Here is a 27,924-nt window from a genome sequence, read left to right as displayed (position 1 = left end):
TTACTGACAATGTGAGAAACTTTTCTGGTAACAGCTTGTTTATATTACTTACTACTCCTACTGCTGCTGTTGCTGCTGCTACCACTACCACCACCACCACCGCTGCTACCTCGACTCTACGGGAAAATATATATATAAAAGGAGAGGATGTAATTTAATAGTTTATTTCAATGTCAAAATTAAAGATTTCCGTCGCGTTCCACCACGACGGAAGAAGAAATAAGAAATAACGTGGAGGGAGAGGGTTTAGAGGGTCACCGTTCACGATAATAATAATGATAATAATAATAATAACAACAACAACAACAAACTATCGAGAACATAAATACAATTTAAACTTGTTGCAATATCATTTAATGTTAATTTAATACTTTTACCAAGACTTTTGCCATTTCTTATAATCATAATCATTATTATTATTATTATTATTATTATTATTATTATTATTATTATTATTATTATTATTATTAAACATTCGAGTCGTGACTTTTGAATTTTTTTTTTTTTAATAAACGCGAAATGTACGATGAGATTGACTCAGTCAGTCAGTCAGTCAATCGTCGGGCGTAATCAAAAAAAAAAATTTTTCTCGATGATGATAATAATAATAATAATAATAAGGTCGTGCCTTTAACAACTGATTTACGCCTTTTTTTTCAAAACAATTGTCAATTTTTTTTTATTATTGCTTTCCTTTTCGCCAACGCGCGCGCTTTCTTTTCTTTTGACACGTCGCTCGCTAAAAAAAAAAAAAAATTTTTTTTTTAATTCGAGCGAATAATCGGTTAATAATAATAATAATAAAAGTAATAATAATTTTTTTTTTTTAATCGTGGCATAAGAATCAAATCCTCCACGAGGAGGTTAAAAATTGTCGAATCATTGTCAGTGATTGTCGAACGAACGAAAGAACGAAAGAAAAAAAAATGGTGGTGGTGCACGCGTTTTCAAATTAAGAAAATATTTAAATTTGATGGAATCACGTCACACACACACAAAAAGAGAGAGAGGGTGGGGGAGAGGGAAGAGAGAGGGGAAGAGAGAAAGAGAAGTAACGATAACAATTTCTAATTAAATGAAGGAGCATTTTATTCATCATAATGGATGGTAAATGAGAAGAAGAAGATCATCATACACCGTGCACGAAGAATTATTTAACAAGGTAATTGTTATATGAAACTGACAACGTCAAAGAAAAACTCCTCTCACCTGAATAGTTTGAAACGTTACCACCGACACGACCGCTACCACCCCTACCGCTGCCATCATGTGAAAGTATTCGTATTCTTTTTATACGTATACCCACACACACACATACGCACACACACGTTCACAAACGTCGAATTCACGCTGTGTTCAAACAGGGTGTAAATATTTTTAAAAATAACATTTCCACCCCTTGTGACTGACTAAGACGTTAATACGGATTTAGAATCGGGGGTGAAAGAGTATCAAATACTTAATTGCCTTTTCTTTTCAAATGATGCAGATGCTGTTTGGTTCTCTCTCTTCTACTCTTGATTCTTTTGAACGATGGAGAGGAATTCGTTCGTTTCAAACCTGAAAATCATCTTCTTTGTTTCCTCTTCTTTGCTACATTTTGTTATTTCCGGTTCCGTTTTTTTAGTTTTTTTGCACGTATTTCCCGTTGTTCGATTGTTGGATTCATTGAAATTAAAAAAAAAAAAAAACGGTTTGTGTATAACGTTAGCGTTGTGCTTCTGTCTCTCTCACTCACTCTCATTCTCTCTCATTTTCTATCGGAGTTACTCGGGGGTGATCATGGATCAAATCCATCACATTGGGGTGAAATGTCCCTTTTATTCTCTCTCTCTCTCACTCTCTCTATTTTGACTAACTGTTTAAAGAGTGGGAGAGAAACAAGAAGAATAAGAAGAATAAGTATTGATTTTGCAATTAATGCAAAGTGTGATAATGGTTAGAAAAAAAATAGAAGAGAGAGAGAGAGAAAGAGAGAGAGGGTGTGTGATGTAAATAAACGCATTCCAGGATATTATTATTTGTAATTAATACATTTTTTTAACTTTTTTTTTTTCATAAGTTGGCAACCGTTTTTATTTATTAAAAAAATACTTTAAAAAATTTTTTGTGAGTAAATAATTTTTTGCACCTTTTTTTTTGTTATATCGATTCAATGTTAAATTGAATGAGTAACAAAACAATTTTTTGAATTTTTATAATTTCGTGCCTAAATTTAAATTTTTAAAATTTCGCGCCAAAATTTAAATTTTTATAATTTCGCGCCAAAATTTAAATTTTTATAATTTCACGCCAAAATTTAAATTTTTAAAATTTCGCGCCAAATTTTAAATTTTTTTTTATTATTATTTATTGTTATTTTGATGAATGTTGATTTATTACAGAAAAATTCGACAGTCATATATAACTGAATACCTTTCTCGTTTTTTATCATCATTATTATCATTATCATTATTATTATCATCGTTATCATTATTATTATCGTGTAAACGATTAAAGTTTTTATTTTATTTTTTATTTTCAAGAAGCCATATTTAGATTTACAGTTTGGAAAAAAATTTGATCTGGAAGATGATTAATTAGATTAGAGTTATCATAAATTTTTTTATTTTTTTTTCTCCAGTAAGGTAGCTGGAATTTTTCAAAAAAAAAAATTAATTGACAAGAAAATCGTGATAAGACCAAAAAAAAAAACCGGTAGAATTTTTCGAACATTCTGGAGAAAAAAAAAAAGGCGCGGAATCGTAGTTTTTTTCGAAAAAGTCGCAGTCACCGCGTAAATAAAAATAAAAATTTAAAAATTTAATAATAATAATGATGATGATGATGATGATGATGATGATGATGATGATAACGATGATGTTTTTTTTAATAAAAAATTTCAAAATGGCGACGCCGAAGAGAAAGATGAGAAAGAAAAAAATTTTTTTTTTAATTAACGTGAAACGATTTTTATTTTTTCTACTAATTATATTAAAGTTTTTTTTTTTTTCTCTCTAGACGTAAACAGAAAATTTTTTATATTTTTTTTTAGTAACAGATTCTAACGATAAGAAGACGTGGAAGAAGAAGAAGAGGAGAAAAAAAAGTGGAAGAAGAATAATAAGAGAAAAAGAGACGCGGATTAATGTTGTTATTTTTTTTCAGGTTTCGAGTTTTTTTTTTTTTTTTTTTTGTATTTCACATTCGAAAACAACATTTTAAAAAAAAAAAAAATTGACGTGTCAGAAGACAACATATCAAATCGTAAAAAAATTAATACGATTTCGCCGGTTGTTGCATCTGTGGTGATGATCGAATTCGAAACAACATAAAAAAAAACAATTAACGTAGTAGTATTTATTACAGTTGTGACGTCATCATCGTCGTCGTCATCATCATATTGATCATATACTCTTAGGGGTGGTTTTAGTGATAAAGGACAGACGAAGGAGAGGCAGGCAGAGGCAGAGCGGTGGTGATGATGATGATGATGATAACTATCCAGGTCGTGCGCTTAAATTTTTGTATTTTTAGGTTCATCAATGCAAGGCGGAGGATTGTTCAGCCGTTAATTGACCAATCGAATCGAGCAGGTGGAGTAAGTGGTAAGTTAGTCGAGTAAAAATTATTTTTCTGGGTCCTAATCCCTCTTTCTCTTCTTTCTTTTTCTTTTCAAAAAGGTTCATCAATGCCCGCCGCAGGATCGTTCAGCCCATGATTGACCAGTCCAATCGAGCGGGTAAGTTCGCTCTGAGAACTTTTTTTTTTACTTTTATTTATTTATTTTTTAATCAATTCTACCAACCTTTCGGTAGAAAAAAAAAAATAAGGGGTCAAGTATTTGCACGATTAGGCTTTTTTTTTTATTTTTGATTTTGTTCAGTAAATTATTTAGTTAGGTATAAATTCGGTACGGTTATTAAAAGGGTAAGTACAGTTAACGTGAAAAAAATTTGGCGGAAATGGCGGAAGCGGAAACGGAAGCGGCGGCGACCAAAGAAAAAATTCACTATCCGGGAAGGAGAAAAAAAAAACGTTTATTCAAATCGCGATAACGTAATAAAACAAAGGAAAAAAAAGGAAAAAATAAGCTATATTCGTATAATAAAAAGTCGTAAAATCTCAGAGGATGATGTTTGTTTCCATTTTTTTTTTTTAAATGGTAAACGGCCAAAGGAATAAAAGGAAAAAAGGAAAAAAAAAAACTCTTAACGTCGAATGTTGTAATTTGTATATCGTTTCGTATTGTCCCCATCGGTGTCGTTTATCGTGAAAATTTTCTTTTTTGTTTTTTTTCTTTTTTTTTTTGTTCTATTTCCGGTTAGTTTTTTTCAAGGGTTTTTCCGGTCAAATTTTAGACGTTAAAAAAAGAACAGAAAAAAGTTTTTATTAAAGTTTATATTTGCGCCCAAAAAATAAAATAAAAGCGAACGAACCCAAGTCTGGAGTTTGGATCATTAGTCACGGTTTTCTGGAAGGGTAAAAGGGAAAAAATGAAAGAGAGAGAGAGAGAGAGAGTGAGAGAGTGTGTGTGAGAGAGATGGAAAATTTTAGTTTTTATATAAAAGAAAAAAGCAATTTTCAAATGACTGACAATAAAAGTTATTTTTCAGACACTTTTCAACTTTTTCTCTCTCTCTTTCTCTTTCTCTTTTTCTCTCTTTCCTTTTTTTTTCCTTTTTTCCAAAGGTTTTCGATTTTTTCCTTTTTTTTTTTTTTTTTGCTTTTTTTCCCAAAGCTTTTATACGGTTGAAATTTTTAATGGTGGAAAAGGATTTATTTCCAAAAAAAAAACTTTTACGCAATCGTTTAACTACTACTACTACTATCGTATATACGCGAGTAAGTAAAAGGAAACGGAAGTAAAAGGGATAAATTTTTTCAAAACCGGAAATAAAGCAAAAAAAAAAAAAACTTTTCGTGTTCGTACACGAAACGACAAAATACCAAAAGTTAATAATAGGATATAAGAATAATTTTTTCGTTTTTTGGAGCGAGTACGAGGGGATGAAGAGAAAGAAGGGGAGAGAAGGTAGGGGGCAGGCTGGAAAAGTGAAAAATGAACAAACGGCGAAAACGTCTCAATTCTCAAAATATTTACGTCTGGTAAAAAAAAAAAAAAAAAAAAAAAAAAAAACAAACAAACAAACAAAAACGTTTTAAATTTTTTTTTTTTCACTACAAAATGGAAAAAATGGAAAAGGAAAAAAGGGATGGGGAAAGGGTAGGAGGGGAGAGGAAGGGGAGGGGAAGGAGAAAGGTTTTATGGTCACTTGGAAAGCTCGACTAGTACTAAAGACGACAGTTTTTGACGATATTATAACTTTATCTTTTTCCACGATTATCGAACAGTTTTCTCTAAATGGACGAAAGAGTGAGTGAGAGAGAGATAGAGAGAGAGAGAGATGGAAAAGCCTTACGAACTGTTAAAGAAAATTTATGAGAAGAAAAAAAAATAAAAAAAATAAAAATAAAAGGAATCAAAGGAATAAGATAGTTTGTGCGTGCGTGTGGTGAGCGAGCGAGGGGGAAGAGAGGGGTAGAGGGTGAGAGCGACGACGAGGACGAGAGGGGGGGGCTTTATTGATTTGTGATAGCGATGTGAATGTGATCGGCCACTTTCAAAGGAAGGACAATGGTTAGGGTTTGATTTATCGTTTACATTATGTGATTTCATCTTGGGGGTTTTTCAATAGAATCAAAAAAAAAAAGAAAAAAGAAAATTTTCTTTTTTCCTTTTTTTTTCCTTTTTTTTTTTTCCTTTTTCAAACGTTCGTAATTCACGTTCGGGAAAAAAATATATATATAAGCAGCTAATATTTTATCAATAACGGTTTTCTTTTTTTCTTATTTATAATCCGAACGCCTTTTTGCGTTTAAAAAAAAAAAAACAGTCGAAGAAGATAAAAAGCGGTCGATATAGTAAGAGAAAAAGAGAGGGGGGAGGGAGGGGGTAGATCAAAAAAAAATAATTGATTAATAATAATAATAAGAAGAAGAAGAATAAAAGGATCGTGGAAAAATTTCATTTCGAAAAAAGATTTTTTTCCAAAGAAAAAAAAAGGGGATCCAATTAACAAAAAAAAAAAAAGAAAATTTTTTTGATTCGTTCGATAGAGAAACAAAAGGAAAGAAAAAAAAGGAAAAAAAGAAAAAAGGAAGAAAAAGGTATATAAGAAGGAAGAAAAAGCAAATATCGTAATAGAAAGCGGAGCTTTTCCCTTTTTCCATCAATCACACACGTCAATTTGTTGTAACCCAGCGTGGGGGCTCCTCCCGATTCTTCCAGTTTTTTTTTCTTTCTTTCATTCTTTCTTTCTGGAAGGAAAACTCTCCAGGAACGCCGATTGAAATTGTTGCAAAGTATTGAATTTCATGAGGACAAATAAAATCAATTTATTCCTTTCTCTCTTTTTGCTTTTTTCTTCTTATCCACGCTTTTTCATTTTTTTATATTTTTGCCGATAAACAAAAAGTTCGTGGAACTAGAAACTAAAAGAAAGGAAAATAAAAAAAAAACATTACGGGATAAAAATTATTTTTATTATTTTTTTCTCTCTCTGTCTCGAAAGCCGCCGCCGCCATCGTCGTCGTCGTCATTTTTTTCCCCGAAAGGGTGGAAAAAAATTTTCCGCCGAAAGTTAACGAAATCCGCCGATCGTACCCGAGAGTAAAATTTCATTAACAAATTTTTGGATGATACTTGATGACCCATCGTCGTAAACTAACACAAAAACAATAAGCAAAAAAAAAAAACATTACCAATCACCTTTTATCGGGTGAAGAACAGGGATTTGACCCCGGTAACCTTTAGTTTTTTCACCTCACGCAGGTCCGAGCGGAGCATATAGTCCAGACGGTTCAATGGGTTACATGATGGACGGTCAAGCTCAAATGATGCATCGGCCGCCTGGAGATCCTAGTTTTCACAACGAATATCATTACCCACCACAATATTACGGCCACCATCTGTAGTCCTAGTCATCCGAGTCAATATAAGAGAAGACAAACAGAATAAAACAAAAAGCAAAGCAAAGAAAAAAAAAAAGGTGAGTTTAAAAAATTACTTTTTCCCCCCCGCCTCGATCCTTCCCTTCTTCCCTCCTCTCCCTACCTTATCCCCATCCCCACCCGGTTTTCTTTCCGTCCAATCGCCATTTTCTCCAGCAAATTGAAAACAAAGAAAAAAAGTCACTTTTCTCGATATTATTAAAACACAACAAACCTTTTATGATAACAACAACAACAATAATAATTTTTCTTTTTTTTTTTTCTTTTTTGATCGAACAAACAAACAAACAAACAACGGACACAAACGAATGAAAAAAAAAAAAAAAAAAACTTTCAAAAAACCTTGAAATAAAGTAAATTTGTTGCGTTTTTTACGCAATCGTTTCAAAAAAAATTACAAAACAACAACAACAACAAACAACAACGGCAACGACAAAAGCAACAACCCTCCCCTCTTCTCCCCTCTCCTTTCCCTCCTCGCCGCGTTTGCGACCTAAAAACGATCGCTAACAATTAATAATTTTAATTACCGTAATAATTTAAAGTAAATTTTTTTTCTCTTTCTCTCTCTCTCTTTCTCTTTTCAAATCGTAACTCTCGGTTGTTGTTGTTGTTGTTGTTGTTTGTTATTATCATAATAATAATCATTAAACTTTGACTTTTTTTTTTGTAACGTTCCTTTCACTTTTTTAGAAAAAAAAAAAAAAATTTCACAATTATTAATTGAGAGTGACTTTTTGTAAATAAATAAACTTGGTGGTGGTGGTGGTGGTTGGTCATTTTTTTATAAAACGTACGATCAGAGATAAATGACGATAACCGGATAAATTTTTTTTTTTTTTTTTTTCGCGCGGGAAAAACCTGTTTTCGTACCTGAAAATTTAATTTAAATTAAAATTCACGTGAGAATTTTTATTAAATTATACGAGTTTCGTTAATTGTTTTTTTTTTTTTTCTTTTTTGCGCGAGCTAATAAAAAATTATATATATTAACCGGTGTGACGAGTAATGTTATTATTATTATCATTAAATAAAAGGTTGCTGCCACGTTAAAAAAAAAAAAACCTTTGAACGAAAATAATTCATTGATTTTGTTTTGTTTTTTTTTTACAGAGAGAATTTAATTTCGGGTTACGGCGAGAATTGTTACGATTCGAAGAAAGTTATCAATTTCCCAAACAACCGGAAATACAAACAAACAAACAAACAAACGAACAAACAGAAGATAGATGAACGAATATTTTTCCATTCGTTTTTTCTCCCCTTCCTCGTCATCGTCGTCAACCCCGAAAAAAAAAAATACGCGAGTTTATGGGATTGTGGTATTTAAACCGACAAAAAAACGCGCGTAACAAGTTTTAAACTTAACAAAAAAAAAAAAAAAAGTATACGATAAAGAAGAAGTTAAAAGAGAATTTAGATCTCAAACAAACAAACAAACAAACAATCATGAAATTTTTTTTTTTTTTTTAAATTATGTTACCGAAAAAGAAGAAAAAAAAAAAGTGACCGTCGCGATGGTACTTGGAATATAAAAAAAAAAAACGTTAAATAAATCGATAATATAGTGAAAATAATAATAATAATAATAATAATTAATAATAATAATGATTATGATAATAATGATAATATATATATAAAAATGAAATTGAAATTTTTTTTTTTTTCTATCGTTTCCGACCAAGTCAAAGCATTTGAAAATTGTTTGTTTTTTCGAAGAGGGAAGGGGAGGGGGCGTGCGTGCGTGCGTGTACACGTGAAAGAAAAAAAAATAAACCGGAAATGGATGATTAAAATTTAGGAAAATTACAGGAAGAAGAAGAAGATGAACAACGAGTACGGAGGTTATAAGAGAAAAAATAGTGAATGGTGATGAGAATTCAAGTTTGTGTGTTGGCTGTTGCTGTTGTTTCCTTCTTCTTTTTACTCTTCAACTGCAAGATGGTGTCGATGGTGGTGGTGGTGATAGTTTCGTGTCGAATGCTTATGACTATGGTGCGAACAATTATTCAATTTTTTTTAATGTGATGTTTTGTACAAAAAATATATATGATGTAAGTACGATTTTAAATTTTAAATAAAAAAAAAAAAAAAGAAAAACAATCGGGAAATGTAGATATTTAAAAAAAAAAAAAAACATAAAATGATAATGATAATTATACATATGTATGAACATTAAAAAAAAAAAAAATCAATAAAATCAATAAAATCGATAAAAAAATAAAATCGGGGGAAAAGTGTGTGTATAAACTTATTAAAAAAAAACAGTTTATTAGTAATTTTTTTGTACAGTTATGTAAAAAATTAATAATAATAATAAATAAATAAATAAATGAATAAATAATTAATTATTAAAATTATTTCATCGTCATCATTATTATTATTTAAAATAAAAATTTTTTAAAAATTAAATAAACTTTTATGATTATTATTATTATTATTATTAAAACGGGAAATTTCGTGCAGTTTATACACTTTTTCCAAAATTTTCATTATTATTATCATTATCATTATCATCATTATTATTATTATTATTAAATTATTCGTGCGGTGAATGTGTAAAAAAATAAATAAATAAATTTAATTATTATTAATTTATAAAAAATAAAAAAATTTACGATTGATTGATTTATATATATATATATATATATATATATATATATATATATATATATATATATATAAATTTACGAAAATAATGAATTAAATAAATATCTCGAATTATAATAATAATGATGATGATAATAATGATAATGATAATGATAATAATAACATTTGAGGGCTTTTAATTTCTTTAAAATTTTTTTTTGTTTTTTTTTTAAATTTTTATTAATTGAAATTTTCTAAATCGAAAACTAAAGCTTAAAACGAAAACTCTTGTTTATTTAATAATAATAATAATAATAATAATAATAATAATAATAATAATAATAATAACAACAATAATAATAATAATAAACGACTTTTCTTTTTTTTTTTAACACAAAATTAAAAATTTTTTTTTTTTCTTTAATGAATTAATGGAAATGAACGAGTCTTTGCATTTTTTTTTTGTTTACATTCGTGAAAGGGGGGAGAGGGGAAAAAACGAAAATTTCGGTTTCTGAACGTGGACGCGACGAGGCAAAAAAAAATGAATTTATTTTCTCTATGGAGTTTTTCGTTAATTTAAATATATGTGGAAAATTATAATTTTGCATATATATGTCACTTCGTTCTGTCGATTTTTTTTTTTTTTAATTTCGTCATGTTGGTAATTCTTTTTTTTTAATTAGTATTTTTACTAAATAAATAAATAATAATAATAGTAATAATATAAATTGAAGAGAGAAAGTCGTTTATAAACAATAAAAAATAATTTTTTTAAATTTTCTTTTTTTTTTTTTAAATTACGTTTATTTGTTTGTTGTTGAAATTTTTTTTGTTTGTTTTTATTAATTTAAAACCTTATTTTTCGTCAAAAAAAAAATAATAATAATAAAATACCATAATGTAAAATAATAATAATAATAATAATAATAATAATAATAAAATTTTTAAATAAATAAATAAAATGTTTAAAAAATAATTTTTGTTTTTTTTTTTTCTTTCAGATTTTTTATTAATCAATGAAAGTGCCTCCCCCCACAATCGCAAATTTCTTTCTATTTCTTTCTTTCATTTTCTTCTGTCGTTTGTCGTTTGTTTATTTCTCTATGAAATTTTTTTATTTTATTTTCGCAAAAAAACTTTGTCGTATTTTGTTGTTACGCGGAAGAACAAGATGAAAAAAAAAAAAAAATTTTTTATTTTTATTGGTTGTAAATAATTTTTTTCTCGAATTTATTTAGCCCTCGATCCGTCAATAAATAAATACATAAATACATAAATAAATCAATAAACCATTTTCTTGCTCAAATAAATAAATAAATAAATAAAAATTTTTAACAGAGAGAAAAAAACAAGGTATTATTGAAATACGTATATACTCTAAGGTTGTGTGCGGTTAAAAACGAATTCATTTTAATCATTATTATTATTATTATCCACCATTAAACACGACAAGGCTACTTGTCGGGGTTTTTAAGTATTTATCCGAGGTTTCTACCCGATTCCTTAGGGACAAATACTCGAATTTCGGTGGTGCCACTTATTATAAGATAGCACCACATCAATTCTTGAAGGTCTTCCTGAGTCCATCTTTATTCGATGGGAACGATTTGTCTCCTGAACTGGGCTCCAGTGACTAACATCTTTGGAGTGGCCAGGGTCAGAAGCAGTGAAATTCACGTTCTCGTCGAGCTGCCTCAGGTCGACAGTAGAACAAAATTTGTTTTTGGTTCTTACTTTGTCTTGTTCTCATTTTTTTTTTTGCTCTTTTTAAGCCAACGGCACGTGGCGTTCTCAAACGGTCACCCTTCCAAGTTTGCACCACGCCCGATGCTGCTTAACTTCGGTGATCGTACGGGAACCGGTGTGACCAGCACGGTATGGTCGTTGACTTATTATTATTATTATTATTATTATTATTATTATTTTTCGAGTGTGTGTGTGTGTATATACATACACATATATGTATACATATAAATTTAATAAGTTTTGTAAATGAAGTAAAAAAAAAAAAAAAAAAAAAAAAAAAATTTGAATTGGTTTTTAACCGTTTTTTTTCTTTGCTACTGTAAAAAAATAGTTGGTTGTCCTGTTGTAAAGTAAAATTTAATTTTTAAAAAAAGACTTTTTTTTGCTGTTGTTAATGTTTTTTGTTTTTTTTTCTTCGTATTTTTTTTCTATTTAATTCTTTCTCTCTCTATTTCTCTCTCGGAATTAACCTACAGCAAAATTTTTGACGACGTTTAAACGACACGAGCGAGCGATGGCAATTTTTCCTTGTGGAAAGCAAAAAAGAAAAAAGAAATCTGAAGGAAAAAATTTCAAAATGTCGTAAGAAAAAATGAATTTTCATAGAGTAATAAAAAAAACTCAAACCGGAAACTAAATCCATTTATATATATATATATATCCGTCATTATAAATTATTATTGACGTGATATATAATAATTTTTTAATTGCCGAAATATAAGACCACCGTGATAATAATAATAATCTTTTTGCTGTTGTTTTAATTCTCATGTCCCCCCTAAACTTTAAAAAAAATTTTTTATATATATTTAAAAGAAGGGAGACCTTCTCGAATGTTTTTTTTTTTTTTTTATTCTGGAATTTATTGCCGTTATTTTGATATATTGACTGTTAACGATTTTGATAGTTTAATCACTTGAAATCGTTTAATCGAACTTGTTAATAAATCGTCAATTATTTAAAAAAAAAAAAAAAAACGATCGTAAATTTTATCATCATCATCATCATCATTATTATTATTATTATTATTATTAATTTTTAATGATTTTTTTTGTAAGGCTTATTAACCAAAAGAAACGTTTCCGGTTTTGAGTGGAACAACGCGCGTGTAACGAATTTATTCAAACATGAATATTTTTTTTCGTTTTAAAAAAAAAAATTTTTTCGTCGATTTCCCCCCCCCCGCGAACACCCCCAGCCCAATCCGACCGAGAGAAATATTAGTATTATTATTATTATGACATCCTACCTGAAAATAAATTTTTTTTTTTTCGAAAAATTCCGCCGGGGGTTGTTTTTAACTTCGTCGTAGTCGTTTTTTTAAAACTTTAAAAAATTTAAGGTACGTCCGTTGTTTTTCATTTTTTTTTTTTTTAAATTCCAGCGGGGGGTCTTAAAGAAATTAACTTCCTGGAATTTGTCTCCAGATTTTGTTTTTTTCTTCTCCAGGAATTAAAAAAAAATTTAATTTTTACTGCCAACATAACCGAGGATGAAAGACAACGTAACAGCCTTTAAAAAAACTCACGCTCGATCGGATTTTTCAATTTTTTTTTTCTTCTGCTATTCACGCCACGAAATGATAATAATAATAATGATGATGATGATGATGATGATGATGATGATGATGATGATAATTTAAATTAGTTTTAGTGGGCGTGAGATTTATAAAAGCTTTTTGATGCATATTCGATTCGATTATGATAATCCGACGTAAACGTCATTTTAAAAAATTTATTATTATTATTATTATTATTATTACTTTTTACGCCGACCGAAATTAAATTAACGAATTAAAAAAAAAAAAAAAAATTCGTTATCAGTCGTTATCAGTGTTTAGAAGAAAGTAAAAAATTATTTTTTGAATGATAGAAATTTTCTATTTTTTGTTTTTAGTTTTTTCTTTTTTTTCCCTGGAAAATGAGTTTTCAAATTTGTGTAAAGAGAAAGAGAGAGAGAGAGAGATGGAAGTGAATGAGTAAAGGGGAGGGGGTAGACGTTTAACGTGGGCGTCAAACCCTAAAGAATATTTCCTTTTCTATCTCATACAAATTTCAAAAATGGGTTGAATTATAAATTTTTGAATGGTTTTTCTCCTCTCTAGAAAATGTTTTACTCTCTCTCTCTCTCTCTCTTTCTCTCTCTTTTGAAGCTTTTACATATTTTTGAATTTTCTAAAAACGCGTTTTATATTTCTGAGTGAGAAAACTTGTGAATTTTAAATTAGTTCAAATGGAAATAACTTTTCCTTACTGGAAATATCTTTTAAATATGTAATAGTTTTTTTTTTTTTTTTTTTCTCTTTACCACCTTACGTACGCACGCCCTATCTCTCTCTCTCTCTCTCTCTCTTTTCCACGGTAGAAAATTTAAAAAACGCGGCGTTTTGATAATATAAAAAAATTAACACAAATCATTCATCAAATGATTAACCAAAAAAAAAAATTCTTGCATGACATAATAATGGTAAAACGCTTGAGGTCAAATGTTATTTAAAAAATGCAAATTTAAAAAAAACTTAAACTTACAATCGATTGTCTTCTGGTGGACAAGAAACACACCCAATTAGATCACGTGATTAATTACGTAATTAAAAACAACAACAAAAAATTTATAATTATTTATATTATAAAAAAAAAAATAAAAAAATTATATATCCGACGGTAGGTACGATGAATTTATTCGTTCGTTTGTTTGTTTTTCCAAATACAAAAAATTTTATTAGGAAAATTATAATCGATCGAAATAAAAACTTTTGTTCGTTTTTTTTTTTTTTTTTTTTTAATTTTATAAACGTTTCATTAAAAAGAAATTTTTTTTGTGTTTGTTGTTGTTGTTGTTGTATTACTTATTTCGAATACCAGACCACGACCTTTACAGATGTTGATGATGGTACCTCGCTTCTTAAGTAACCTCGTTGGTCAGTTCTGATGTATAATTAAGGCCCTCCAACTGAAACTTTTTTTTTTTTAACATCATGATAATTTTTTTTTTTATCTCTCTTATTCCCTTTCCCTTTCCCTCTCTCTCTCTCTCTCTCTCTCTCTCTCTCTCTCTCTCTCTGTGTCGTATTTTTATTTTTATTTTTATTGTCTGACCACAGAATAAAAAATAAAAAAATTTTTTTTTTTTGTAGCCGAGTGAACCATCAAGAAATTTATAAAGCCGGAGGGTTTAAAAATCATGTGCACGAATGATTGGTTTTAATAATAATAATAATAATAATAATAATAATAATAATAATAATAATTCACGTGATCATGTTCACGATGTTTGTGAGTAACTTGATCATCTCTCGAACATTCTGGAAAATTTTAATCACGGCCGCATCTCTCTCTATCTCTCTTTTTTTTCAATGCCACGAACATGAATAACAAAAAAAAAAAAAAAATAATGGAATGAAAGAAGAGCACGTTTGAAAGATTTTTGACCGGTTTTTACTTATTATTATTATTAAAATAATTCCGCCATTTTGTATTTCGTTATAATAATAATAATAATAATAATTCTAGGAAAATATTTATAACAAGAGGAATTTTTCAGGGAGATTCACTGTCGCCACTTTTATTCTGCATGTCTCTAATTCCTCTGTCCAGACAGATTAATATCAAGAATCAAGGATATGAGTTGGTACCAGGAGGCAGGAAAATCACCCATATGCTGTATATGGATGACTTAAAAATTTATGCAAAAAATTAAGAGGAGTTAAATAAAATGCTAAGGACGGTTCAAACTTTTTCCTCTGACATCAACATGAAATTTGGTTTGGAAAAATGTGCCAGAGTTAATATTGTCAGAGGAAAGTTAAAACGGAAGGAAAATATAGAAGATTCCGAAGAAGAACTTGTTAAAGAATTGGACTCTGGATCAACATACAAATATTTGGGGATTGAAGAAAATTTTGGGGTAGCCAACATTAAAATTAGGAAACATTAAAGAAGGAATATTTTAAAAGATTGATTATTATATTACAGCTTAAATATGATTATTATATATTGATGGCTTATATTACAGTCGAAACTGAATGGAAGAAATAAGTTAAACGCCATCGGAACATTAGCAGTTCCAGTAATAGAATACAGTTTTGGCCTCGTCGACTGGACAAAAGAAGAAATTACGCACCTGGACCGAAGAACAAGGCAAATATTAACTATGAATGGTGCATTACATCCAAAAGCTGATGTGGATAGATTGTACGTCAGCAGGAAAGATGGAGGAAGAGGATTACGACAAATAGAAGCGGCATACCAGAATGCCATAATTGGAATGGGAAAATACATAGAATCCCATCAAGAGGACCCATCTTAGCCCAAGTTATACATACGGAAGAAAAAATTACAAAAAAAGGAGTACTGAAAAGGGCAAAGAAAACGAGATAATGGAAGAAGGGCAACTTGCAACTTATGATAGCAAAGCCCAATCTCAGAAGAAATTATGTCAATATCTCCATTGGAGTATATGCCGAGAATATGGAATGGATGGATTACCCAAGGAGTGGTACAACTACATTCCAAGCCCGGTTACGACAGTAGGTCCATGCACAGTTCTGTATGATCAACAAATCCACACTGGCAGAACTGTGCCAGCTAACAAACCGGATATTATCCTCAGGCATAATGCGGAAAAATGGTGTAAGTTAATTGAGGTATCCGTGCCGGCAGAAAAAAACACCAGACAGCCAAAGAAGCAGACAAAAGGCTGAAATATAGAAATTTGGAAATTGAAATAGCCAGGATGTTGGGAACAAAAACAGAAACGATTCCGGTCATCGTGGGAGCAGTGGGAGCCATGCCACCACATTCAATGAAAGGAAATTTAAAGAAGATTTTAAGGAACCTAAAAGAAGAAACCATCCAGGAAATCGCACTATGTGGGACGGCCCACATTCTTCGGAAAATACTCAATAAATAGCACCACCGAAATTCGAGTATTTGTCCCTAAGGAATCGGGTAGAAACCTTAAAAACCCCGCCAAATAAGAGCCTTGTCGTGTTTAAGAGTGACCATAATAATAATGGATATAATTGTAATCATCGTTGAAAAATTTCTTTTTTTTTAAACTCGCGTTTTTAAAGTAGAATATAAATCTTTGGTTTTTTATAATAAAAAAAAAAACCTGGACAATGACGATACGATTATTATTATTATTAGTATTATTATTTTCACTCATAATCTCAAAAATTTGTCTTAATATTTGTTTAATTGTTTTTTAATATTTATTTCAGGTTTCTACCTGCCGATCCCTAAGGAATAAACGCCTGGATATCAGTGATTCTGCATTCCTCTTGTTATAACCTATGGCATGACAACAATTCTTGTTAGTCTTCCTTATCATATTCGATGGAAACAAGTTATTTCCAGTACTGGGCTCCAGTGGCTGATATCTCTAGAGTAACAACCAGGAACAAGAGAAGTGAGATTCACAACTATGTCAAGATTTGTTTTTTTGTTCTGTCTTTATCTTGTTATGATTGTACAATTATAAATATTACAATGTAACAATTATTTTTATTAATTATATATAGATATTACAATTATAAATCAGTTGTCTAATAACTTATTGCAAACAATTATTTCAATACTTATTTTTCCTACTATTTTCCCCTTTCATAATTTTCCCTCATGCCTTTTATCCTTAATTTAGTGTTAATTAAAATTTTATTTAAAAAATATCGAAAAATTTCTTCAAAATAATCAGTAAAACATAAGATCCAAGGAGGTATAAAGTAAAATAATTCAAAAAAATTCCCGCTTAAAATAAAATGTGTGCCAGGTAAAATATACAAGGTCGTCCTACTTAGCGTAAACAGTAAACAAGGTCGACCTTGGTTGAATAAACGTGACCATGAAAATTTTCACAAAATTGAATTTTAAAACTGGTGGCCTTGTATTCAAGGTCGACCTTGATTGAAAAATTGTGACCATGAAAATTTTCACAAAATTGAAATGTAAAACTAATGGCCTTGTATTCAAGGTCGACCTACTTTAGGATAAATCGTAAACGTTGGATTTTCGCGCTCAAGGTCATTTTTAACTAAAAACATCGAAAATTTTTTTCCGATGTATCAGTAAAACATAAGATTCAAGGAGGTTTAATAAAAAATAAAATGGAACAGTGGATTTTCGCTTAAAATCAGGAGTACAAATAAAAAACTAATTATAAAAAAAAATAATTATATTATTAAAAAAAAGTAGACTGTATAAAAAAACTTTTAATACATATGTAATATAACTAAATTATTAAATAAAACTATAAAAATTAATTTAAATAAGTTGACATAACGTAACTTATTTAATTTTTCTTATTCTTCTTTTTCTTTCTACCCGATTCCTTAGGGACAAATACTCGAATTTTGGTGGTGCTATTTATAATATTTTCCTAAGAATGTGGCCGTACCACATAGTGCGTTTTCCTGGATGGTTTCTTCCTTAAGGTTCTTTAAAATCTTCTTTAAATTTCCTTTCATTGAATGTGGTGGCATGGCTCCCAATGCTCCCACTATGACCGGAATCCTCTCTATTTTTGTTCCCCACATCCTGGCTATTTCAATTTCCAAATTTCTATATTTCAGCCTTTTGTCTGCTTCTTTAGCTGTGGTATTTTTTTCTGCCGGCACGGATACCTCAATTAATTTACACCATTTTTCCGCATTATGCCTGAGGATGATATCCGATTTGTTGGCTAGCACAGTTTTGTCAGTGTGGATTTGTTGATCGTACAGAACTGCGCATGGAACTCCTGTCGTAACCGATCTTGGAATGTGGTCGTACGTAACTTATTATTATTATTATTATTATTATTATTATAATTTTAAATTTATAGCATGAATAATTTTATAAAACTGTTATTTAAATACATCAGAAAATATTTTTTTTAAAAAAACGAATAACCATATAAAAAAAGAATAAAATTTGCAAAAAAAAAACGACAGTAAAATCATATTTAAAATTATGCATTAGATTTATAAATAAAAAATTTAAATTTTTATTACGTCACACGATGATGATGTAATGATGATGATGCTGTCGGTCATCTATTGAAAATCAAAATAAAAAAATTTCCGGACATTTTCCGACTGGAAAAAAAAAAAATTTTACTTTTACAAACATTCGAATCCATAAATTTTAGTTTATGAAAATGTAGAAAAGAGAGATAGAGAGATAGAGAGAGAGAGAGAGAGAAAAGAAAATAAACTTTTTTTTATTTAAGATAAAAGTTATAATAATAATAATAATAATGATAATGGTGCTGCAATTTTTCCCTTATCGAAGTTAACGTGTCACTTTAGAAATGGCTTTTTTTTTTTCCAGAGAATATAAAACTAAAAAAAAAATTTAATTAAAAAAAACCGTCAAAAATAAATTCCTAAAAGGAAACTTTTTTTTTTTTTTTTTGCTAAGTGAAAAGTTATAAAAAAAGCAAAAGAAGAAGAAGAAAAAAACTGGAGAAAAAAAATAAAGGAAAGGAAAGGAAAAAAAATATATTTCGAGAAAACGTTTTTTTTTTTTTTCTCCAGCAAGTAACAGAAGCTCCCGTTTTATAACCATCCTCCATCTTTTCTTTTTTTTTTTTTTACCTTTTTTCCTTACTCATCCTTTGGGTTTCCAGTGCATCCATGCAAATAATCTTTTTTAAAAGTGGAACTGTCAGGTGGTTTTGATAGATAGCACAAAAAAAAAAAAAAGAAAAGTAGAATTATTGTAAATAAGAAAAAAAAACTGGAGAAAAGAAAGAAAGAAAGAATGGAAAGAATAGTTATAAAAGTTATAAAATTGCATTTCAACTACTGGAAAAAAAAAATGAAGAATGAACGTGTTGAATATTAAATAATAAATTTTTGAATGATCGTTTGTAAAAATAAAAAAAATTCCTGGAATAAATTTCGTTCCAGAAAAAAAAAAGAAAAACATAAACTTCGCGAATGAAAAAAACAAAAAAATTCTGGAACCGTTTCGATTTTATTCCAGATCAAAACTTATTATTATTTGACGACGGAATAATTTTTAAAAAATTTTCTCTAGTATTTTCTCCAGCGTTTTCTCCGGTATATTCTCCAGCGTTTTCTCCAGTATATTCTCCAGCGTTTTTTCCAGTATTTTCTCCAGCGTTTTCTCCAGCATTTTCTATAGTATTTTCTCCAGTATTTTCTCCAGCATTTTCTCCAGCATCTTCTTCAGCAACGAGTTCAAAACGCAGTCGAAATACACGCTGGGAATTTTTTTTTCTTTTTCTTTTTTACGAAATAATCCAACCGGATTTCGTTCCAGCAATCATTTTTCCAAAGTCACAAACGACGGAAGTTCTCCTCTTCAGGTTCTAGGATTTGCCATGAAAAACCGGAAATGGTGCCTTCTACGAAAAAAAATTAATGACGTCATAAAATTAATAAAATTTAAAAAATCGAATTAAATCACCGTCGTCCCTCCTATCATTATTATTATTATCATTATTGAAAAAAAAAAAGTTACGCAAATGATTCGTGATAGTGATAATAATGATAATGATAATAATAATAATCGATTGCATAAATAATAATAATAATAATGATCGTAAATAATTTTTTTAAATGTTTTAAAATTTTTTTTTTTTTTATTCTTGAATTTATTTATTAATAATTATTAATAATTGAATTTGACAATTTTTTTTTTGTTTGTTTGATTTTCTCTCTGTCTCTCTCTCTTTCTCCCTAACTGTCTCTCTCTTTTTCTCTCACTATCTCTCTCTCTCTCTCTCTCTCTCTCTCTCTCGATTCACGTGTTTTTCTTAAGGGCAATAATAAAACTTATGTAATCGAATATTTACGTAACGAATTTTATTACGTTTTCCACGGAATTTAAAAAAAAAAAGAGAGAGAGAATATATGTAAAAAAAAAAAACGTGTTCATCAATCAATCAATCAATCAATCAATCGAGCGATCGGTTAGTGAATCGATAAATTTAAATTTTTTTTATTATTATTTAAATATTAAAGTTTTTTTTTTTTTTGACAGTTCGCCACATTTTCGTCATACTATTGTATATCAACGTACATAAATTTTAATTTATTAACAATTATTTTATTTATTTATTTTCGTATTTAATTAATTATTAATTAATAAATAAATAAAATTTTTATTTATTTCCGGTTTATTAATAAATAAAAATGAAAAAATAAATTGAAAAAAAAAAAATTTTTTTTTAATGTGCCGTCTTTAATATTTAATGAAGATACGTTTAAATTTAATTGATTTCCCTCCTTTTTCAAAAAAAAAAAAAAAACAAAATGGCGGAAAGGTTAGAAAGAGAGAGAGAGAGAGAGGGGAAATCTCGAATCGATAAATTTTTTTTTAAAAAATTACGAACGTGGCACGAAATTATATGTGTGGTAAAAAATAAAAAAACCGTGAATAAAAAAAAAAAAAAAGTAGTGTAAAAAGAAAATAATAATTATTATATAAAAATTGTCGTAATGATAATCGTGGTACTAGAAAATTACATTTGCGTGTTTTTTTTTTATTAAAAAAATTCATTCAAAAAAAAATTTTTTTTTTTATTTTATTATTTCACGGTGAGATGAAGAAAAAACCAACTACAACAACAACCAACAACAACCGGACGAAGAAACGAATAATAATAATAATAATTATAATAACTAACCAATCACGAACGAGAGATTAAAAAAAAAAAAAATATGTTTTCTCCAGATTCTGGAACGAGGAAAAAAAAAAAAAATTCATCTTGTTAACTCGTATACAATTTTTTAAATTCCGTTCCAGCCATTTTTACTCTAATTACCTTTTTCTAATTAGATTTCTTCTCAGGTTTCTTATTTTCAAGGTTTTCTTTTATACAATATTTGGTTTCTTTTTTAATCGAGTTTATAACAACAGGTTTTTTTTCTCTCTCTCTCTCTCCAGTCGATTCCAGTTTTTTTTTTTTTTTTTAAATATTTTCCAGCCGATAATTGCCACGTTTTTTTTTTTTTTTATTTACCATCAATCATCATTTTTTTTTTAAATTCCAAAAAAGAGTTTTTTTGATAATTTTACCAATCGTATACGTCACCTCATCCCTTGTTATGAATATCATCGATTGATGACGATGAGTTTCGTACTTCCGTTTCCGGGATTTAAAAATCCCACCCGCCGGCAAAAACAAAAAACCTGCGAAAAAAAAATAATAATCACAAAATTTTTTTCTACAAAATAAAAAAAAACGATAAAATTTTTACACTATCTACCCGAGCGGGAAATTCAACCTTTTAAAAAAATTTAATTTTTTATTATTCTAATGCCACGTTATTTTATTTAAAAAATTTTGCCATAAATTATCATTCGATCGTCGTAGTTTAAAAATTTTTTTTTAATCAATCAATCAAAACAACGACAAACAATCGTAATTGACTTATGTGCTATATATCGCGTCCTCGAATCATATTTTTCTTCTTCTTCTTTTTTTCTTCTATTAACTCTCTCTCTATCGAAAAAAAAAGTGTCAATAGACAGTTGCCCCCCGTGAACCTTAACATCAAATATTTCTTTTTTTTTTTTAATTAATTGAATATTGATCGCTAAGCCAAATGCGGCAGATTTTAATTTATTTAATTTTATCATCATCATCATCACTGAGGGGAACCCCCACAAAATATAGACGATGGGAGTGAGGAGGGGGGAAGAAAAGATTATTTCGAAACGTTTAATCCTCGAGGCACGTTTTCAAAAAAGAAAAATATTTTTCCACTGCCGATTTTTAAATTCGTGACCTATAAAAATAAAGTAATAATCTTGTTTTTTTTTTAACCGAAAAAAATACAAATTATAGGTAATAAATCAAATTAAATGGTGAGGTGGGAGGGGGGGCAACAGAAGAGGGTGGGGGTAAATAGGTAGATAGGTACGAAATCCGGTAGAAGAGACGAGAAGGTTCGAGGAAAAATAATTTCAATAATAAAATTTAACAGAGAAAAAATTCGTTTGATTGAAATATAAAATAATAATATTAATGATTTTTATGAATTTCACCAGGTCCCCCCTTTGTTATTATTATTATTATTATTATTATTTTTTTTTTATTTTCCAAAAAAAAAAGAAAAGATTTTTCCGACTTTGTCTAAAATTAATTTACAAACAAAACTTTTTCTATGCGAAACCTCCCCTTTTTATTTCTCCTCCTCCCTCGACTCCCCCACCGCCCACGTTAACAAAGGAAAGGGAAGGAATAAAAAAAAAAAAAAAGGAAAAAAATTTTTCTTTCCTTTGTCTTTTATTCAACCCTCGAGTGATTTTCATAAGAAAATTTTTCTTTTTTTTTTTTTTTTTTAACGAATCTTATTTTCCATAACAACATTTTTTACAAACTCATTTGTCTCTGTTGGATTTTATATAAAAAGATTTCCTTTTATTTTCTTCTTTCATAATTAGTGTTTTGAAATTATTATTATTATTATTATCATTTCCCCTCCCCCCACTTCTTTTCCCTTACCCTCCTCTCCATTCTCCTTTTTCCTTTCTCTTTCCTGAAGGGGAAAAACAAAACGAAAATGAAATGAAAAAAAAAAAAACAAAAATTCAAAAAATTCATTCGTCGTACAAATAAAAATTATCATCATCATCATCATCATTATTATTATGATTACGTCAATAATATTTTAAAATGGTTGTACGTCATTGGTTGGTTAATAATTTCAAAAATCATATAAAGTTTCATTTTTTTCTTTTTTTTTTTTTTTTACAATTTTTATTCTTTTCCACTTCGCCGTCACGTCAATTACAATTTTTTTTTACTTAATAAAATAATTACGGTCCTAATTATTATTATCATCATCATCATTATTATTATTATTATTATCATCATTAATGTCGTAATGAAATTGTAACCGGGTTTTGTCGAACGATAGAAAAAATTCAACGTCGAAAATGGATAGAAAAAAAAAAAAAAAAACAAAATCGAAAGAATAATAATTCTCCAGGAAATTAACGACTGGAAAAATGGTGGGTCGTAAGGAGAAAGAGGGGGTGATGAGTGAGATGAGGGGAGGGAGGGGAGAAGAAGAACGGGGAGGGATTGTCAAAAATACGCGTTATTAATCGACATGGTAACTCGTTTACTAATAAATGCCAGATTAAATAAAGACAAAAAAAAAAAAATTTGCATGTTAATTTTTTTTAAAATTTATACAAACAACCAACAACCAGCAACAACCAGCAACAAGAACAAACAACGTGTTATCAATCTCATTCATAATAACGTTAAATTAATGAACTTAAAAAAAAAAAAAAAAAAAAAAAATTTTTTTTTTTGTTAAATTATTCTATTTTTCTTTCCATCACTCTCTCTCTCTTTCTTCTGCCACGTTATATCTTAATATAATGTGATGACGATATAAAATCGATATTCATTTCTATCACGACATTAATATTATTATTATTATTATTTTACAAACCTGGATAAATTGTTTGTTTGTTTAAAAAGATGCATTTAAACGTTTCAAATCATTTCCTTTTCTTCGACTAGACTCTTCCAATTTGAAAATGGTAATAAAAAATCTAATACACTCTCTCTCTCACTCTCTCTCTTTTCTACCAACCCCGAAATAAGATGAACTTGACCGGAAACGGAAAAATAGTGTGAGAGGAAAAGGGGGAAAGGGAGACAATATAAAATGAAAACCATTTGAAATGAGAAAAAGGGAAAAAGGAGAGAGTGAGAGAGAGAGAGTGCAGTAGCTGGACACAATTTCCGTTTTCTAACTCAAAGAATCGGGATTAAATTTCCAAGGATTCAAAACTTTCAAAAATCGTATTTTATCTAAATCGAAACTCGTTTTCACAAAATCAAAAAAAAAAATTTTCCTTTTTTTCCCTTCCCTTTATAATATTTTAAATTTTGATTTATCGATTTAAAAATTTCTTTTGTTTTTTTTCCTTCTCCTTCATTTTCCCTCGTCGTCGTCGTCGTCGTCACCCTCGTCGTCGTAATTTTTAACACAATTCAATAATAATAAATAATTTTTAAAAAAAATAGTAATAACTGACCAACGAAACGATTGAAATAAAAACAAAATATATTAATCCAATTTATTCTACTTACACGTTTTGTTTTGATACATGTGCTGCGCTCTAACGTAAAAATTATGAAACATTTTGTCAACATCCTTCTTTCTACGTACGTATATAAACCTCATCGTTAATTTATACTGGAGAATTTTATTATGAGTAAATTTATGTTTTTTTTTTTTTTAAATAGTTTACAAGTTGTTAATTGACGTCGTGTCAAAAATGATTCTAATGACACGCACGCGTTAATTATTTTGTTAAATGAATAATTGAAATTTTAATGGAATTTTTTAAAGTAACCAACCTGAAGAGAGAAAAAAAAATTATAAATATGGTAAATTGTTATAAACGATATTAAATAAATGGCCGAAACTAGAGAGGGTGAGAGGGGGGAGGGGGAGAGAGAAATTACCGAAAAAAAAATTAATTTTTAATTACCTTTTACTAAATAATAATGATGATAAAAAATTTTTTTTTACTTTACCCCTTAATTACAAAACTTAAATTATTGCGTTACTTTTATTAACAAGAACTCATTTTAAAAATATTTCGGTTTATTATTACTCTCTTTAAAAACATATCTACAAGGTAATAAATCTAATAATAATAATAATAATAATAATAATAATAATAATAATATTAATAATAATAATTGTGATTCGGTTTGTTGAGAAAAATAAAAAAAAATACTCACCGCCATCTTTGGAAAAATTTATTTATTTATCACGTGCGACGATTTTTTTTTACCATTTATATAAACTTTAAATTTTCCACGTGTCACTAACCAATGTTGATGATGATGATGATGATGATGATGATGATTAACTTACAAGAATTTTTGTGATGTCATAACAAGAGAAAACGAGGCATGCAGCAGCATCATCATCACTGATATTCAAGAATTTATTCCTTAGGGATCGTCGGTCGGGTAGAAACCTGGAATATATGTTGAAAAATCCCTCCAAACAAACAAACAAACAAACATTAAAATTATGAATGATAATAATAATAATAATAATAATAATGACTGACAGTAATGATAAAGATGTTAATAATATTAAAAAAATTTATTACCAAAAAATTAATTGTGCGATTGTTGTTGTATTTAACGTAATGTAATTTTTTTCCGGTTTTGTTTGTTGTTGTTGTTGTCGTGCAAACGGTGACGTGTCATTTGTCATTGATTACACGTTAAAATAAATCAGAGTTTAAAAAAAAAAATTGTTTAAAACCGACGACAAAAAAAAAATTTTAAACACGTATTGATATTAAAAAATCGTTTCGTTTTTTAACGGAAAACAATAATAATAATAATAATAATAATAATAATGATGATGATGATGATGATGGTGATGGTGATAATAATAATAATCAAAAAACATCGTGAAATTGTTTTTTTGTTTTTGTTTTTCGTTTTGGAGAAGAAAAACTATACAAAAATATTTTTTAATTATATAAAATTATAATTTTATTTTATTTTATTTTTAAAAGTAATAATTAAAATTTTGAAATGTGCCCAAAAGGGATTAAAAAATTCCAGCAAGAGGAGAGAAAAAAGAAAAAAAAAAGGTTCCAGCTTTGTAACAAAGTTCCATGAAAAAAAAAAAAAACCCAAAACACGACGGAAATATTTTAAAAATGGATGGAACGCTGGAATCGTTTTTTTTTACGGTTTTTTTTATTAAAAACAAAATGGCCGCATTTTATGTTACCTTACCTACCTACCTACCTACCCCCCATCCCACTTACCCACCTGCCCCTCCCCCTTTGAAACTTTTTTGTTACGAAAAATATTTTAATTTGATTATCGAAAACAAAAAAAATTTCCCAAACCTTCTCCCCCTCCGGGTTATCATCCATTTCCCACAATTATTTTTCTAATTTTCTCTCCGGTTCGATAATAATAATAATAATAATAATAATAATAATAATAACCAACCCGAAATAATTAAAAATTCTAATAATAATAATAATTTAATTAAATAATTTCTCATCCTATCTTCTCTTCCTCCTCCTCCTCCTTCTCTTCCTTCTTCTTAATCATTTGTTATCATCACCAAAAAATTTCTTTTTCAAACTGGAAAACTGGAAAAATACAAAATAATAATGATAATAAGTCGAATATAAAATTTCGTCCGGTTAAAAATTAATTTTTTGTTTTTTTTTTTTTTTTTTTATCAAAGGTTGAAAATTCCAGGGATAGTAAAATCGCCAAAAAAATTTTCTCCAGACTGATCCCAACTAACCCAATCCAAATTCAAACTTCCAGAATTTTTTTTTTTTATTTTAATTTTAAACATGGCGGTTCCCGTCGTTGTCGTCGTTCGATCGTTTTATTTTAAATATTTGACCTTTTTTTTTTTTTTAACATCGTGCCACGTTCGTTTGTTGTTGTTCGTAACGGTTTTTTTTTTATTTATTTATTTTTCCCTCGTATAAAAAATAAATAAATGAAACAAAACAAAAAAAATTTATTATTATTATTAATGGAAAGAATCGTAGAGAAAAAAATAAAAAACCGACTTTTCTCTCTCTCTCTCTCTCTTTATAAAAAAGGAAAATAATTTAATAATATTTATAGATTGAATTTAAAACTCTCTCTCTCTCTCTCACAAAGATGGAATCCTTTGATGAAAAAAAAAAAAAAAGAATAATTTATTATTTTGATGATATCCAAACCGAATGTTTTTATGTCATCAATCGGAGAGAGAGAAAAAGAGGGAGGAGGAGGGGAGGGAGATGGGGGGGAGAGACATTTTATTATAACGATTTAAATTTTTTTGTTTTTTTTTTTTTTTATTTTAAAACCACCTATGACGTAAGATTTTAAAAACGAGATAAAACAAAAAAAAAGGTACAAAAAAGGTTTAAGAACGATAATGAATGAAAAATTTTATTATTATTATTATCATTCAAAAAAAAATTTAAATAATTATTATTATTATTATTACAAAACCCCCTCCTCCCCACACTCCCCTCCCCCTTCCCCCCCCCGGAAAAAAAATTTTTTTAATTATAAAAATTTTTGGTTTAACTGCCAGAAGTAAAAAAAAAACTAAAAAAAAAAAAAATTTTTTTAAATTAATGATTTCTATCGTGGCAGTAGAAAGACTTAAACTAACTAACTAACTAACCAACTCGTTTTCTTATTGGTTAGATTATTAAAAAAGATACTTTAAGGTAATAAAAATAAAACAAAACAAAAGAAAAAAAAAGATGATGATGATGATAATAGTTTGGTATAAACTCACCATCGATCAAATCGTTTTTATCGCCATTTTATCTTTTTTTTCTAAATCGTTTAGGATACCAAAAAAAAAAAAAATAATAATAATAATAATAATGGGGGTCCGAATGTTTAAAAAAAAAAAAAAAAAACAGAAGGAGAAAATTATCTTTAGTTATAATAATAATAATAATAATAATAAACCCCGAAAAAAAAAAAAATGATTTTGTAAACTTCACTACCGGTAAATTAAGGGGGGGAAACAAAAAAAAAATTGGTTGTTGTTGTTTTTCATGCCAAGATAATAATAATATTAATAATAATAATAATAAT

At 28.4% G+C, this 27,924-nt stretch overlaps 2 protein-coding genes across 2 annotated transcripts; one reads left to right on the top strand and one right to left on the bottom strand.

The window, feature by feature from the left end:
• Positions 1-1,111: 1,111 nt before the first annotated feature.
• On the top strand, positions 1,112-6,957 carry Phum_PHUM547160 (uncharacterized protein; the record flags this gene model as incomplete). The annotated part of the gene is given in 8 exon segments (XM_002431738.1): positions 1,112-1,162; positions 1,767-1,806; positions 3,401-3,506; positions 3,517-3,587; positions 3,663-3,687; positions 4,378-4,461; positions 4,977-5,083; positions 6,797-6,957. The coding sequence occupies 8 exon segments, from the start codon at positions 1,112-1,114 to the stop codon at positions 6,955-6,957; spliced, it is 645 nt and encodes a 214-aa protein (XP_002431783.1).
• A 12,342-nt stretch (positions 6,958-19,299) lies between these two features.
• Phum_PHUM547150 (uncharacterized protein) lies at positions 19,300-19,605 on the bottom strand (the record flags this gene model as incomplete). The annotated part of the gene is made up of 2 exons (XM_002431737.1): positions 19,300-19,502; positions 19,584-19,605. The coding sequence occupies 2 exons, from the start codon at positions 19,603-19,605 to the stop codon at positions 19,300-19,302; spliced, it is 225 nt and encodes a 74-aa protein (XP_002431782.1).
• Positions 19,606-27,924: the final 8,319 nt, after the last annotated feature.

This window comes from Pediculus humanus, genomic scaffold, assembly GCF_000006295.1.
Source record: "Pediculus humanus corporis 1103172108293 genomic scaffold, whole genome shotgun sequence".
NCBI classification, from domain to species: Eukaryota; Metazoa; Arthropoda; class Insecta; order Psocodea; family Pediculidae; genus Pediculus; species Pediculus humanus.
Note: the sequence above shows the minus strand (reverse complement) of the source record. Positions and strands in the feature narration are given on the sequence as shown.